Genomic DNA, 15,368 nt, shown 5'->3' with positions numbered 1-15,368 from the left:
AAAAGTAAAACGTATAGGTAAACGAAAAATTGGTTTTTCTCTAAACATAATATATAATTCTAATAAAACTATTAGTAATAATATTTAATATAATATTTTTAAATGCACCAATAATACAAGCCACTCTATTACTTTAGGTACTAGAAATATGAATTGCTTTCTATTTTAATTTAAGTATAAAACAAATTATAAAAATACTTTTTCCTTTTAAAAAAATACATCTCATCATGCATCAGCAATGACTAACTGTCTATTTAAATGCACCTTACAATCAACCGGTAGGAGTCGGGTACTAAGAATAAGTTTTTAATCAATAACATGACAATCGGATTTAGAACGATATCAGGGCTTGTTGTGCCTGCTTTTGGAAATCTACTTTGCTTAGCTCGAGTTCAACTTAGTACTATGTAAGTATTGTATATTGTGTATAAATAATAAAATTAATCCAAGAAATATATTTGTTATATAATAACGAACCGGTGACCGGTATGTTATTTGTTTACATTGCACCATAATTTCAATAAATTACTTACACTTTATTTGTATACTCTTATGATAATTACTATTTTATTTTGTACGCATATGATATTAATTCGTCAACAGAACTATGGCTGAAAATAATCCAGATTACAAAAATGCTACGAGCATCCATGAGTTTACAGTGAAAAACATAAAAGGAGAAGATATTAAACTTGATGTGTATAAAGGTCATGTTTGTATCATTGTCAATGTTGCGTCCCAGTGTGGTCTTACAGCGAACAATTACAAACAACTCAATGAACTTTATGATCAATATGCTGAAAGCAAGGGTGAGTATTGGATTTATAATACAATTAAGCATAAATAATCCACAAAACTCAAAATAACTGTAGTGTAAGAAAAATTGCAAATTTGTTATGTACCTTAACTATTTTACATTTTTTATTTTGTGTAGGATTACGCATTTTGGCATTCCCATGTAACCAATTTGCTGGTCAAGAGCCTGGAAACTCTGAAGAAATAGTTTGCTTTGCAAGTGACAGAAAGGTCAAATTTGACTTGTTTGAAAAGATTGATGTCAATGGAGATTCAGCTCACCCATTATGGAAATTTTTGAAGGTAAGATTATCACAGCTATTATCTTCAAGATAAAAACAAATTTCATTAAATAACATTAAAATTGAATAATAAATGTGAATCTTTATAGTAACTGAATAGATAGATGTCTTAAATAATTATCATATTGAAATCACTTTCAAGTATAAGAGGAATAACTAATGAATAATAATATCATGTATTAGATAATTGTGCTCTAGCAACTTAATTTAATGTCAATATGTTCAAATAAAATGCTATAATATTATTTTTGTTTGTAAAAGCACCTTATCTATCTATAAATAAATAAAAATCAATACAGCCTTTACTCAATTTGTACATTAAATATTCATATGAATAATTACTTGTGTCCCTTATTGATCATTAATAACCTTGAATTTTTATTGTTGGCTATAATTTGTAACCTAGTAACATAATGTTTGCTTGGTTTATTAAATTTTTAAAATCAATACTATTGATGATAATGATAAGATATCTTTTTTTTTTCAGAATAAACAAGGAGGTACTTTGGGCAGTTTTATTAAATGGAATTTTACTAAATTTATTGTCGATAAAAATGGAACCCCTGTTGAAAGACATGGCCCCAACACTGATCCATTGGATTTAGTTAAGTCTCTTGAAAAATATTGGTAAAGTTAACAGTGACATTCTACAAAATCAACAATGTCATTATAATACTTATGTAATAAGCTATCTGTTTTGTAATTAATTAATGAAATATTGGTTTGGTATATATTATGAATATTCAAAGATTATGCACTGTATATTTATTATTAAGGTTTTTGTTAAAGCAATAAATAAATGATTAATATATATTTTTCAGAATTGTGTTTTGATTTTAAAAATATACTAGTCACCTTTATTATGCATAATCAAGTAAAAGATTGATTTGCTCATAAGTAGGTGCTAATATGTTGTTGTTGTTATGTAGCTTGTTTGATATTAAAATGAAGATACAATATTTTTATCAATACTAATAACAATTTATTTTACTTGGACACTATTAAATGAATTATAGTTATGTTTATTTCCCATTTAGTGGAAACAGAAATACATATAGAATGTTCTAGATAGATTCTAGAGACAATCAAGTTGTACCACTAGCCTATTCTTTTATATCTTTTGTATGGTTAAAATAATTTGAACAATATATTTATTATGTGCAAATGTTATGATATTCGATTGACATTGTATCTTTATAATTAAACATGTAATTTAACCTATTAAACATAATAATATTTTCTTCTACCAATTGGCAAAGGCATAAAGTTATCTGTAAAGCTAGTGGACTGTACCTTCAGTGCTCTTACGTGAGAGCTGTGCGAGTGCTCGCTCGCCTTATGACCAAGTTATGTTGAATTAAAAATAATTAATCAGATGTAATAATAAGTAGTAGTTAGGGCTTTTAGTTACCAGTGTAGTTTACAGCATATTCTTCAAATATCTTGGTCGAAACAACTCTTTTATCACGAAACTCTAAAGTCCACTAAACATACATTAGGGGATACAATAAGCTATTTTACTGGTTTTTAAAATTCGTTTTATACTATTTATTAGGGTTAAGGAACCCAGTAAAAGTTGATTTTTTTTATTTCTAGTACATATTTGCCGAAAAATATCATATTAAAAATTCCACATTTAAATAGGGCGCGAAAATAACACTTCGACAAAATGGCGTTGCAAATTGCAATGGGGTCGGTGACGTCACTTGCCTGTATTTTAAACTGTGGTACATATATAATTAAGTATTATTTTCAACTTTCGTTAGTAAATTACCATTTTTAAACGCATAATATATACTGATTACAACAATCGACGCTTTATTTTTCGCCTCGTCAAATAGACTATTGTGATTTTGAATGATTTACGTGTTTCAAATATAATTTTAAAGTACTTCGGATGTCCACAGTAAGGAGACAATAGTTTTAATAAAGCAGTTAAATATATTCTAGCTAATTTTTCGTCGACTCGCTTGACACGTATTGATTTAGATTAATTCATATTAATCGACTTATAAAAACCACCAGTAAAGCTTTGCATGGTGTAAGTCAGCGGGAGGAGATTAATTCTTTGTAAATGTATATTTTTTTGCTATTTCAAAAGTTCCTTGAATGTTAAAACAAAAGAAATAGGTATATTCGTCCTGTGCTACTCTATCGTTTAAAACACATATTTTCATATTTTCTTTAACTTTTATTTTAGTAAAACTAAATAATTATAATAAGATGTGACCAAAAATATTTTTGCTAGAACTCTGACCTCTGAAGATCAATTCACATAGCAAACAATAGGGAAACAAACGTGCAAATAAAAAAGAAAAAAGAAGGGCCACTGCAATGTTTATATTTGATATAATTTTGTTTTTTAACAATAATTACGAATGAATGTAACGTGAAACGGAACGTATTTCAAAACATGAATATAGCGTTCAGTGACGTCACTCCTGTTATGACTACTCATTTGAGGTTATAGTTGTAAAAAATTGAAACGAAAATTAATTGCATTTTTAGAATTAAAATGGAAGTTGGGTTTGTCAAAGCAAACTCCAGATTTCTCTTTTCAGCTTGAAACCACTTTTATCTCAGTTTTGTGTCAGAAGGTTCAGTCAAAAACCATTTTTTGAAAACTTTATTGGAGTAGATGAACAAATTGGCACAAAACATACGTCAACAGAGGTTTTTTCGGAGTATCGATACATCGATAGATTCGATTAGATAGTAAAAAGTATCTCAAAGGTCGGGAAAAATGCATAAAAATGAAAGCCAGTGAGGACAAGTACGATCAGAGGGGCAGCGACAGACAGCAATGACGTCATACGAAATATAGATCCGATTTCGCGCTAAAATTTAAATTGACATTTTGAACCGCATTTTTTGCCGTAAGTTACAGTGTTTTAGATTTTTAATATACTTGTAGTCTATCCTTTATGGAGTTCTTTAAAATAAACACAAAAATAAAAATATCGCATCTTCCCTATTCAAATAGCGCCCATACCCAATAACTCTTGAGTCGGGACTCAGCTTCTAGTCTTGTACCTATCTGATTTCAGTCTGCCACTCATTACAAGTCACAACAACTGTCAATCAAAGGTATATTTTTTATTTGGATATACTTATGCTGAAAACAATATCCGAACAATACAACAATTAAATCAAAATAACAATTTATAATACGAACATAATATGATATATTTATCAAGTTTAAACAATTTCTAGTAGGTTATGAAGTTCCAGAAGATATAATATAATTAATAATTAAATTTAATATTAAATTAAAAGACAAAACAGGACGAACAGACGATGTATAAATAAATAATTAAAACGTATAAAATAAAAATAAATCAAAATTTGGTAATTAAGTTGGATGTATAAATATATAATATATAAATATAAACAGGGTCAAAATATTATTTGTAAAAAGTATCACCACGCATGTCTGGATGCACTATAATATGAGTACCTAAATACGATAAAAATACGTATGATCGGGTCCAATACTATGATTCGATAATCGGATGATTAAAGTTGCTAGCACTGAAATAAGCTTTCTTTTTCTCTCTAACGGTCTAAAGAGAGATAGCTAACTGCAACTTCCCGTGTCCGTTGTTGATAGCGCCAACTGCTTTAAACCAATCATAGCATTTTTTTTTCAAAATTATTCGAGCGTCGTTGACGCTTGGCATAGCATAGATTCTTGAATATAAATTGTGAATTACGAATTAGTTACGTATATCAGATAGAATTTTGTATATGATTCTTGAATGATAGTCTAGAGTTAATAGTCTCTTTATAAACAACATTAACGGCTTCTCTGAACGTTTGTTGTTTGTGTATTTTCAGTAAAATTGGAAATCTTTGCGTGTGGTCATGTCATAATTTTACAATTAATATCAGAAGTTGTTTCACGGATTGTGTAAATATTAGTGAATAATAATGTCTACAAGAAGTGGCCGGATAAGACAGAGTCTTATTGAGACGAGCCCGCCGCGCACTCGTAAAGGAGTATCACCGACGCGGTCTCCCGCCAGAAAGCGAAAAAGTTCACCAACCGTTCGTTCGACTCAAAAATCACCCTCCCGTAAGTCTCCAAGTCGAAAGTCTTCGTCTAAATATCCAGCTCGTAAATCACCTTCGAGAGTTGTGAAGGAAGCTAAAGAAGAAAAAGAAGCGTCGGTGCCTAAATCTCCTGCCAAACGCCCTGGCATTAAGAAAGATGTCGAAGTTAAATTAGAAAACGTGTCTTCCAAAATAGAAATCTTAAAAAGCACACGATCTAGGCGCTTTGAATACTCAATTAAAGATATCCCTGCAACGATACCGAAAATAGAGTCGACAGTTCGTGATGAAAAAACGAATGGACTTGAGAGTATACATTCAGCAAGTGATATTTACAGCCTGAGAAATAGAAAAAGTTTGGATGATTATGTCCCACGCAGATCTAGCCGGTTGAGAGATATTGTTGATAGTGTACCTGATATGAGACAAAGCTTCAGTAAATCACTAAGTAAATCAATGAGTAAGTCAGTCAGTAAGTCTATAGATACATATTCAGATGATGAAAATACTGATGATATCTTACTAAGAGAAAAATCTCAATCGGTGTCGAGAAAGCTTGCAACTCCATTGCGCAGCAGCGTGACACTGTCTCAAATAAGTAATCGTTATGAATTTGGTGGTCAAATAGGTTCAGCAGCCTTATCTTTATTAATACCATTGACGGTATTCTACATCTTAGTATCATGCTCAAAATCTTGCTCCTCCATATCACTTCTGGATATATTTAAATTTCAATCAGTTTTTAATTGGTTTAATAGTCAAGTATTTTTTTTTGTCATCGGTAATTTTGTTTTGCAAGCCCTCTTTCTATCTATACCGATATTTGGGACTAAAGAAGTTGATGAACAGGGAACAAAGTATTGTTTCAATGCATTTTTTTCAAGTTTCTGTACCTTAAATATGTTATTTGCATTGGACTACTACAAATATTTGATAATTGATTCACTTCTAATGTCCTATTTGAAAATGGCCACAGCGTCTTATCTGATTGCATTGTTTCTGGTAATTATACTACACCTAAAGAGTCTGAAGGTTGATGATCGAGATTTAAATCCATATGCTACATCTGGACAAGTTTTGTACGATCTCTTCATGGGCCGGCAGATACATTGCTATTTCTTGAAAGTTAATGTGAAACTTTGGTTGTCAAGAATATCCAACATAAGTACTGTAAGTATGATTGAAATATATTTTTATTATTTTTGCTTTTTTATTTAAATCAATACTTTAGATTAAATTTTAGTATAGTTTTGTTGAATTTCTTTCTAAAATGCTTAATGTAATAAATGTACCTTTACTTAAGTAATGCTTTGATAAATTTATTATTTCAGCTAATTTTGGCAATATTAATCTTCAAACATGGCTTTTCTATCGAACTGATAGAAATTGATAGCATATCATGGCATAAAATTATGGAGATACTAGACAAAGTACAAGTTAAGCCAACTTTGTTGGTGTTTAGCACCATGCAAATAGTTTATGCGCTATATTTTATAATGGGAGAGAAAAAAATCATAACAACATTTTATTGGCAATCGGAGGGTTTGGGGTATCTTCAAATTGTTTCCAGTGCACTATACCCTTTCTATTTTACTACAATTTCAAAATATGTAGCAGATATTGATTTACAACTCTCAAGTAATATACTAATAGCTGCTTGTATGCTGTACTTACTGGGCTTAATTATAATGCTTATCAGTAACAATATTAAATATGAATTCAGGATAAACCCACTGCAGCCTAGCTTAACACGTAAGTTGAACTAGTTATTTGCTTATTTGTAATTTTGATTAATATTTTCCTACTAAACAAATACATATTTATATAAAATATATATCTGTTTAATAGGCTACTTAACATTACTACATAGTTTTCAAAAAAAGATTTTATATTTTGAATAAATGTGATAATATTTTTAGTATTGATACAAATATTGTTTAATTAACCAAGTCTTATCTTTTGTTATTTATATACTCCTAGTAACTAGTAAAGTCACTAGTTATGAATATATAATGGCACATAGAAAAATGTTTTTTTTTTTTCTTTCAGACTTAGACTCGATGCCCACATTTCATGGAAAGAAACTTCTTGTGTCCAACCTTTGGGGTATTCTACGCCATCCTAATTATACGGGCGATATTATGATTCATATAGCACTTGCTTTGCCGGGTATCCTCACACGCAATGTCATAGCCACCGTACCAGCTTTGGTGACCATATTCGTTTTCTTACATCGTGCGTGGCGGGACCATAATAGATGTCGTCGACGATACGGAGCCGCATGGCAAAGGTATTGTAAGAGAGTGCCATCTGTTGTCATACCTAAAATATTATAATCTCTCTGGCTGGTAAATAGCCTATTGTGGACTAGAGTGACTAGTAAAATGTGACTGCATGCTAAATTCACAATAAATATCTTAAAACTTATCAATCTTAAAGTGGTTTTCAATGTAACATTTTTAGTAATAATTTTAGTTTTACAAAGGAAAAGATTGTATTGAAGAGATTTTTTTATACTTTACACTATGTATTAAATTTAATTTTTTTATTCTTAGGTTATATTTATATACAATTGACTTATTTTTAATGAAATCCTTATAAATTTTAATATGATACATATGTTTTATGCATTCATTATTTTTAAATAGAATAGAATGTCCTTGCCATAATTATACCACCGGACAAATGGAAATTAATTTAGCTCTCTTTTTTATTTTATCTTCTTTTAAGTTTTGGTAAACATAACAGTAATGATAGTTTATGTAATGATTTTGAATATTAATTAATAATTGTCGTGTGTAATACTAAAAGTATAAGATGTGTAACACATACACATTATGAACAACATTCACATTAATCAAGCAAGTATTATATACATCGTAGGTTTAGATTATCATTTTTTATCATGTTTTTCCTGCATGTGTGCGAAACGTGTTGTCATTGTTCTAATGTATACCTACGAGTTGTTTCGAACATTGTGTTCTTGCGTTTAATGTGTACATGTTTTATAATTATAGGATAATTTTATGAAAAACAATAAAATGTGCCTAATAGTAACATATATTTTTGAGACGACAAAAGGCATAAGCTCAAAATTTTTAAATAAGGTCTAGTTTTAAAAAAATTGTCTATTTTTTTCCAAAAAATCTGTTTAAAAATAATTTTTCGTATAAAAATATTTGGTTGTTTTATTTAAAATCGGTTAAGACGATCTAACCACTGGGCCATCTCGGCTCAAAAACGCATATATTTGGACATAACCATAACTAACCTGAAGGTAGGAATTTATTTGTAATTTCAACTTGGATAATTTAGCTAAAAACAAGTGCTTATAAGTATTTCTTGAAAGTTTGTCGTACATTTCTTTTGAACTCGTTTCTTACAACTATCCATACAAATAAATAAAATCGGAGTGTCTGTTTGTAATATTAAAATAACCGCTTTCTGCTACATGCTTTTGTCTTTATATACGGTACACATATCAAAACACACATTTTTAGAATTTTTGTCTGTCTGTCTGTTTTGAATTGAATTGGGGGTCAGCTTATACTGGTACTTGATCAGGTGTATGTTGCGTTGCGTTTTGCAAATTTCCCACGCCACGCGGACGTCGTCGTCTGTTTGTAATTTTTCTACTACGTGGACGTGAATGTATATACGGTACACATGCCAAAACGTATAATTGTAGAAGTTTATAATGTGATGTCGTAAGCAAACAAATTCTGTAGTATGTTTAGTATCAGTATTGCACCCGTGCGAAGCCGGGGCGGGTCGCTAGTAAATAATAAATTTTGTGTGGGTAAAGGACAAGGAAAGACGAACTATATTGATTTATTTATTTTTCTAAAAAATACACATACATTTGTAAATAAACAATTCAATATTCAAATACATATCTAATTATAATCTCTGTTTCTAACAAAGTATTCATTAATATCGACTTATTACGATGGTACTCATGGATACTTCATACGATGCTAGAAAAACGCTGGCAGCGATAATAAACGCTTATGTGAAGTATAAGTATGCATTTATTAATGTCGCTAACTTAATAAACATTGTTACAGTAAATATCGATTGTGTTGGCGATATACATGGCTGTTTTTTAACTTATTTATTTAAAGACAACAATAAATGCAATATTTTTGAAATAAATTTATTTAAAAAAAGCTACCGAAAATATTCAAAGTTGACAGTTTACTGATATGTAATTCGTGTAGCATTTATTAAATTTGATCACTGGTTTAATTCTGCTGCCTAACTACAATGATTCATGCAAAGGTAACAGCAATTACGACTACTAAATAAACTAACACCAAGTACCTGCTCATTTAGTCTAGTACGCGGAGTCATGAATTCAACATCAATTTATATTTACGTTTAGGTCTAGTAGGCCATAAGTGCCAGATAAAGATTGCAAAAATACCTACACAGCAATTTCAGATTTATACAACATGACGGATGAACTTTAAAGGAAATGTGGCTAGTGTAAGTACAATTTTATAACTGTTTTTGTAATTATTAAGCACTTCCTTAATCCTAATATGCAAGTCATGAAACAATAAATTAAGTTTATTACTTTACATTTTTAATTTCAATGATCAATTGGCTGGATATTATCAATTATTGTTTTTAATTTAAATTCTCATTTATTATTAGTTTTCTTAAAATCAAAACGAATCATTCAGAAATACATCCAATAAAGTTTTAGATTTTGGCACTAATTAGATTTTATGAACTTTATTGTAAATATGTATTTAAATTCAAATACCAATTTGGCATGTCGAAACAAAATAGTACACCTTACCTTAGAATTCACCCGCTTAGCTTTTTTAAGGTATTAAAAAAGTTAAGCGGGTGAATTCATTTTCATTAGTATATTCAAAACATGAAGACATCGTGTAAATACGACCGATTAACTTTTTTATTTCATCGCTCTCTTGAGTAATTACAAGTACCATTTAAAGTGTAATACGAAATATGTATTTGGTCATTAATTTTGGTTTCATGGCATTATAATAAAAAAAGCATTTTATAACAACAAACTCGATATAGGTAGTCCACAAATTGTGGTACTAATCTTGTATGTTTTTAATTCATTGTAATATGAAAAAGCGGTTTTAACTAATGCTTCATAATAAGAAAGTCTGTTAAATTAATCGATTGCTGTTCAGGAAGACAAATATCTTATCTATTTAAGCTCGACCAATAATTTTACGTTAGTAAGAAAAAACATGCAAATCATATAGTGGAAACATAAAATACCTGGTCACAGAGGTGTAATGAGACATTTATAAGCATTATTCGCTTTAAAAATATTGATTTAACAACTTATGTGATGTTTATATTATCATAAACGTATTATAAGCCGACTAGTTATTTGGTTCCATTTAACATTTACTATGAAAATATACATTTTAATTCTATTTAATCGCATTATGTACAATTAAATATTTACATTGCAGGTGCCAAACGAATCTTTTAGAAAATATTCTCTGTTAGTTGTTAAATATTCTGTAGTAATTTACAGGTAGTAACATGTATAGTTCTTAAAAATGGCAATAATTAGATAGTTATTTTTTATGCATTTAGAATTCAACAAATCGTAAACCAACAAATGTCTTAGTATCTATAATTTTAGAGTGCTGTTAGAAAACACGTAGAACGTGTTCTTTTGGGTATGACGCAAATTTTTTATTATATGAGTGTACTTTATGACATCATAAGCACGTAATTCTTTAACTGATTTTACAGTATACTATATTATATCTAGCCGTGATCCTATTTTCGTTATTCCTTTTTTGTAATTTTAAGTAACAATTAATAGCGGTTACAAATTTAATTTATGTAACATAAATGTTACTAAAATACTCTGTGTACAAAAACGAACATTTTTGTGTCTTTACCTCAAATCAGTCATAAGCAAATACGTATTTGTCAACGTAATCCTCAGTTACATTTTTAACAATTATTGATGTTCATTTAAATCATCACCCATATTTTTAAATGAAGAACTCCCGCCACGGACAAATATAGGAGTGGTATACAAATACTACTTCGCACGTTACGAATAACTATTGTATTTAACTAAAAATAGTTTAAGTAACTGCAATTTTGATTTTCGGGTAAACGAATACATCTTAAATGTTCACGATTGTAAATAAAAAATATTTGATAACTTTAATATGTTTCAATAAAATTAAGTACCTAAGTTTGCGTTTATAAATATCTATCAGTATTAACTGCAGCTTGACCTAAAGCTTGTACAGTGACTATAATTCGACTTGAATTTCATTAGTGTGATACAAGCAAATAACACTTCTACACTTGACAGAAATTCTAAATAAGAGTATAGTGGCTCATTTGACTGTTTGAATTTCCGACTGATTCGAGCACCTATTTACTGTTTTTTTTTTCTCTCAGAAATACAATCTAATAAAATTGCTTCTATTGACTGGAGAACAATATATAAAATATGATCGAATCAGTCATACTTTTCCGTACCTTTTATTGCTTCTATTATCCCGTATTTTATTGAAGTTAAGAATTTGTATTTTTCTGTTTATATTAATTAAAGAATGGGTAAACTTTCTTATCGACTGATGAAAATGCCAATTCATTTCCAGACCTAGCATTTTATTAAAATTATTAATGTAGTGGCAGTGTTTTTATTAAAACTTTTAAGAAATAGATATATTTTAACCATGTATCTTTTCATTTCTAAATTTCTAATCAAGGTCTATTACAATTTCGATTATATTAAAAATAAATACAGTTATTTATTTTCTTTTACTTAACAGGTCTATCTATTTATATTAATAAAGTTAATAGAAAGGTTATTTAAGTGTAATAAAAGATATACGTGTGGAGGGCGAGTTGGAATCTGCACTGGGATAAGATCGTGCCGAATTTGTAATAAATTGGTGTACTTTGTTATTTATTTTAATCTCCAGGCTGTATGAAATATGTATAGTAAGTGAAACTGCTTTTATTGACAAGAGAACAACAAAGTTATCGAATCAGCCCGAAATTTTAATTGATACAATCTCACCCATAGTAGATCGTACCTCAACTCATCCTACATTATCTTTTATTAAACACAAATAATTTTTATTTACTTCATTTTGCAAATTTAGCGTTTGATAAAAGTGTTCTTTATTTTACTATTTGAGATATGTTTCGAAGATGGTTTGCATTAAGTGAAAAGTTAAAAAACAAATTTATTTAATTTTTCATTTGTGAAATTATAAAGCTTTACAAAGAGGAATTTAATAGGCTTGTTGATTGTTTTTTTCTTTCATAAGCTTTGTAATTATTTGTAAACGGCGGGAAAACAATTTGATATTATAAGGTTGCTATCTATCAGTCCACATTTTATTGAAAAAATACTAAAAGGTAACAAAATAACATGTAGAAATTATTGTATTCCAAGTAAGACACCTATGCTAAATAAAATTGAGTAAACGCTATGTTATTATTACATTGTTATAGAATTATTATTCTAAAACTATTAAAAATGGCCGGAATAATTAAAAGAAGGGTAAAAAGCTTGACTCAAGTTTGATCAAAATAATTACCAACGCGCAACGGGAAAAAATTAGAATTCGTAAGTATTATTCAGGAAAAGATGGATATTTATAAATTTAGAGATAAACACTCTCATATCTATCTACACGATTTATTACAGACATATCTACGATTTACACAGCCATTGACTTAGTTGATGGCATTCCTACACATTCATTATGGACACTTAATTGTATAAAATATTATTGAACTAAAAGTATAGTTTTCTTCACTCTAATATTATTGTTTCAACATTTACATGAAAGAGATAGAAAACGTACTCGTAGATACTAGACAGGCATGAGTATATTAATATTCTTTCCATTTATTTCTCTATTAATTAATTTGTAATAGGGATCTAGTGAAAATAGATATCTATAGGAGAAGACATTTATAATGTTAAACTACGATTTAGAAAATTTTAAGATTTAAAGTTGTCCGAGCTCGAATTTTGCTTTTATTTCTATAAGGCTAATTAAAAATATCGATTTTATTGTTTCCCATTTATCTTTCCATACTCGTGACTACTATTACTAATTTTTATGTAATTAAAGGCGAACCCTTCGTTTTACAAAGTCTAACAAGTAACAATAATTGTAACGAGTCAAGCATCAATGTCGTCGGATTCATACGTTTAGAAACATTTATCAATAATTATTTCGTAATAATTCGAAAGTTTAAAAATTGAATTCCAGTAAAGCGCGCTCCTTCGATATACAACCAAAGGATTTTTGACTCTATTCATTCAGAGATTCGTAGTATTTGAGAAACGAAGGGTACAGGCAAAAAAGCGGTCATATCTGTTTAGTTTGAATAATAGCAGCAGTATTAATTATTATAACATTTTCAATCTCGATGACTTTTACTCTTTATAAACAAATAAGGACAAAGTTCTCTGAATAGAGAAAAAACTTAAAGAATTTAACCGACTAATCAACCAAGAATACTAAAATTCATCAGAGATGTTAATGATGATATTTTTACAATTGTCGATTACTCTAATTTAAATATATACCTACTTTTTAAATATTAAAATTAGTATTGTAATTGTTGACTGTCAGCGAGTAACTTTAGAGTAAGTCTTTCAAATTCACAATTGTCGTCTGTTGCCTGTACCCCCCCCCCCCCCCCGCGCCACACGGCCGCGGCGCGTGTGCGAGCGCGCTAATGGCGGCGCGCGACCGCGGCGCGTCAGAAGTTGCTGTCAAACACGCCCATAGAGCGCGTGATGTCTTCGTCTCGCAGGCAGCAGTCCAGGAACTCGTCCATAGTCAACACGCCGTCGCGGTTCAAATCCATTTTCTAAACAAAAATAAATAAATATTGGACATCACATACATTACTCTTATCCCAATGTGAACAACTAGAGCACTTGTGTAATGGAAAATCAGAAGTAACGACGGTACCACAAACATCCAGATCCAAGTCAGCATAGAAAACTAATGAACTCTTTGTACATCGAATAGGCCGGTAATCGAACCATGAAACCGGTGTACGCACTACTCGACCACGGAGGTCGTAAACAACATTTAATAGATTTAGCGCAATGCAATTATTGACTTTGATACATGTTTTGTTATTGTTTATGTAGTACGTATCCCCAAATAAATTAATGCATATTTTATATGTATGACTGGCTTAATTAGTATTATTTATGAAGCATATTATAAATATCGCAAGTCAAAAGGCAAAAGCAAGATTTTTTACCCCACCTGGAATAATCTCTCGACTTTTTCTCGCACAACTTCATCATCGATCATAGGTTCTACGATTTTACCCATGAGGTCGTAAATTGCATTTACAATTTCAGTCATTTCTTCCTTCGTGATATATCCATCGCCATTTATATCATAGAGTGAGAACGTCCATCGCAATTTCTCTTCCAGAGTTCCTCTTGAAAGAATGGACAGGCCAGTTACGAACTCCTGTAAAATGTTATTTGTATCAAAAAATAACATATTAAAAGTAACCGTTTTTCTATTAAAGAGAAACCTTGTTAAAAGTTGGTCTTAGAAACAGTTATTCCCGTTGAATATAGCCGCCCACTTGCTCAGTAATGCCACGAAGCAACAATATTTATTTTAGAATACTTTGATATGCAAATGTAAGGGCTAATATTAATTGTCGATTGATTATCCGTTGTGAACGAATGTTCACACCGCACTGTTCTCAAGCTTCAATAATTATTATAATACTTATCTTTCTTTTACTTAATGATTTTTATTGTGTTAAGAGGATTAATCATAAAAAAGTCACACAAGGTTGTGATCTTAACCTACTATTATTGTAATATTGAAATAGTAAATTACCTCAAAACTTAACAACCCACTTCGATCTTGGTCCAGTGTATTAAAAACATAGTGGGCATATTGTGCAGTGTTGGCTGAAAATATAGAATATATTTTTATTATTAAATATAATTACGACATGATTTATATGAATGTGAATATCTTTTATAATATTTTAGAAGAGTTTTGTTTCATTACTATAAATATTTTGTTTTAACAAAATAGTAAAACAGGATTGGAATATTTTTTTAAAACTTATTGATGATTTATTGTTTTTTTTTTTTAAATAACTTTTGACTACTTTGTATAAAACCTAAGTTAAATAAAAGACAGCAATATAAAATGATATAGATAATGTGTATGT

The 15,368-nt window shown here is 29.6% G+C and overlaps 3 protein-coding genes across 3 annotated transcripts in view; 2 read left to right on the top strand and 1 right to left on the bottom strand.

Annotated features, from left to right (window-relative positions):
- The first annotated feature begins 186 nt into the window (after positions 1–186).
- LOC124543819 (probable phospholipid hydroperoxide glutathione peroxidase) lies at positions 187–1,889 on the top strand. The gene is made up of 4 exons (XM_047122136.1): positions 187–407; positions 604–809; positions 935–1,098; positions 1,585–1,889. Exons 1-4 carry the CDS (start codon positions 319–321, stop codon positions 1,726–1,728), a joined length of 603 nt encoding a protein of 200 aa, XP_046978092.1. The 5' UTR covers positions 187–318; the 3' UTR covers positions 1,729–1,889.
- Positions 1,890–4,664: 2,775 nt separating this feature from the next.
- LOC124543789 (delta(14)-sterol reductase TM7SF2) lies at positions 4,665–8,254 on the top strand. The gene is made up of 3 exons (XM_047122094.1): positions 4,665–6,320; positions 6,482–6,902; positions 7,200–8,254. Exons 1-3 carry the CDS (start codon positions 5,028–5,030, stop codon positions 7,484–7,486), a joined length of 2,001 nt encoding a protein of 666 aa, XP_046978050.1. The 5' UTR covers positions 4,665–5,027; the 3' UTR covers positions 7,487–8,254.
- A 2,560-nt stretch (positions 8,255–10,814) lies between these two features.
- Positions 10,815–15,368, bottom strand: part of LOC124543878 (Kv channel-interacting protein 4-like) — a 95,731-nt gene continuing 91,177 nt past the window's right edge. The window contains exons 5-7 of the mRNA XM_047122199.1: positions 15,026–15,099; positions 14,429–14,641; positions 10,815–14,018 (exon numbers count right to left, since the gene is read on the bottom strand). Of these exons, the coding sequence (XP_046978155.1) occupies positions 13,908–14,018; positions 14,429–14,641; positions 15,026–15,099 (398 nt within the window). The 3' untranslated portion in view covers positions 10,815–13,907. The remainder of the gene's footprint in view (positions 14,019–14,428; positions 14,642–15,025; positions 15,100–15,368) is intronic.

The sequence above is a fragment of the Vanessa cardui genome, chromosome 3 (assembly GCF_905220365.1).
Source record: "Vanessa cardui chromosome 3, ilVanCard2.1, whole genome shotgun sequence".
Taxonomy (NCBI): Eukaryota; Metazoa; Arthropoda; class Insecta; order Lepidoptera; family Nymphalidae; genus Vanessa; species Vanessa cardui.
Note: the sequence above shows the minus strand (reverse complement) of the source record. Positions and strands in the feature narration are given on the sequence as shown.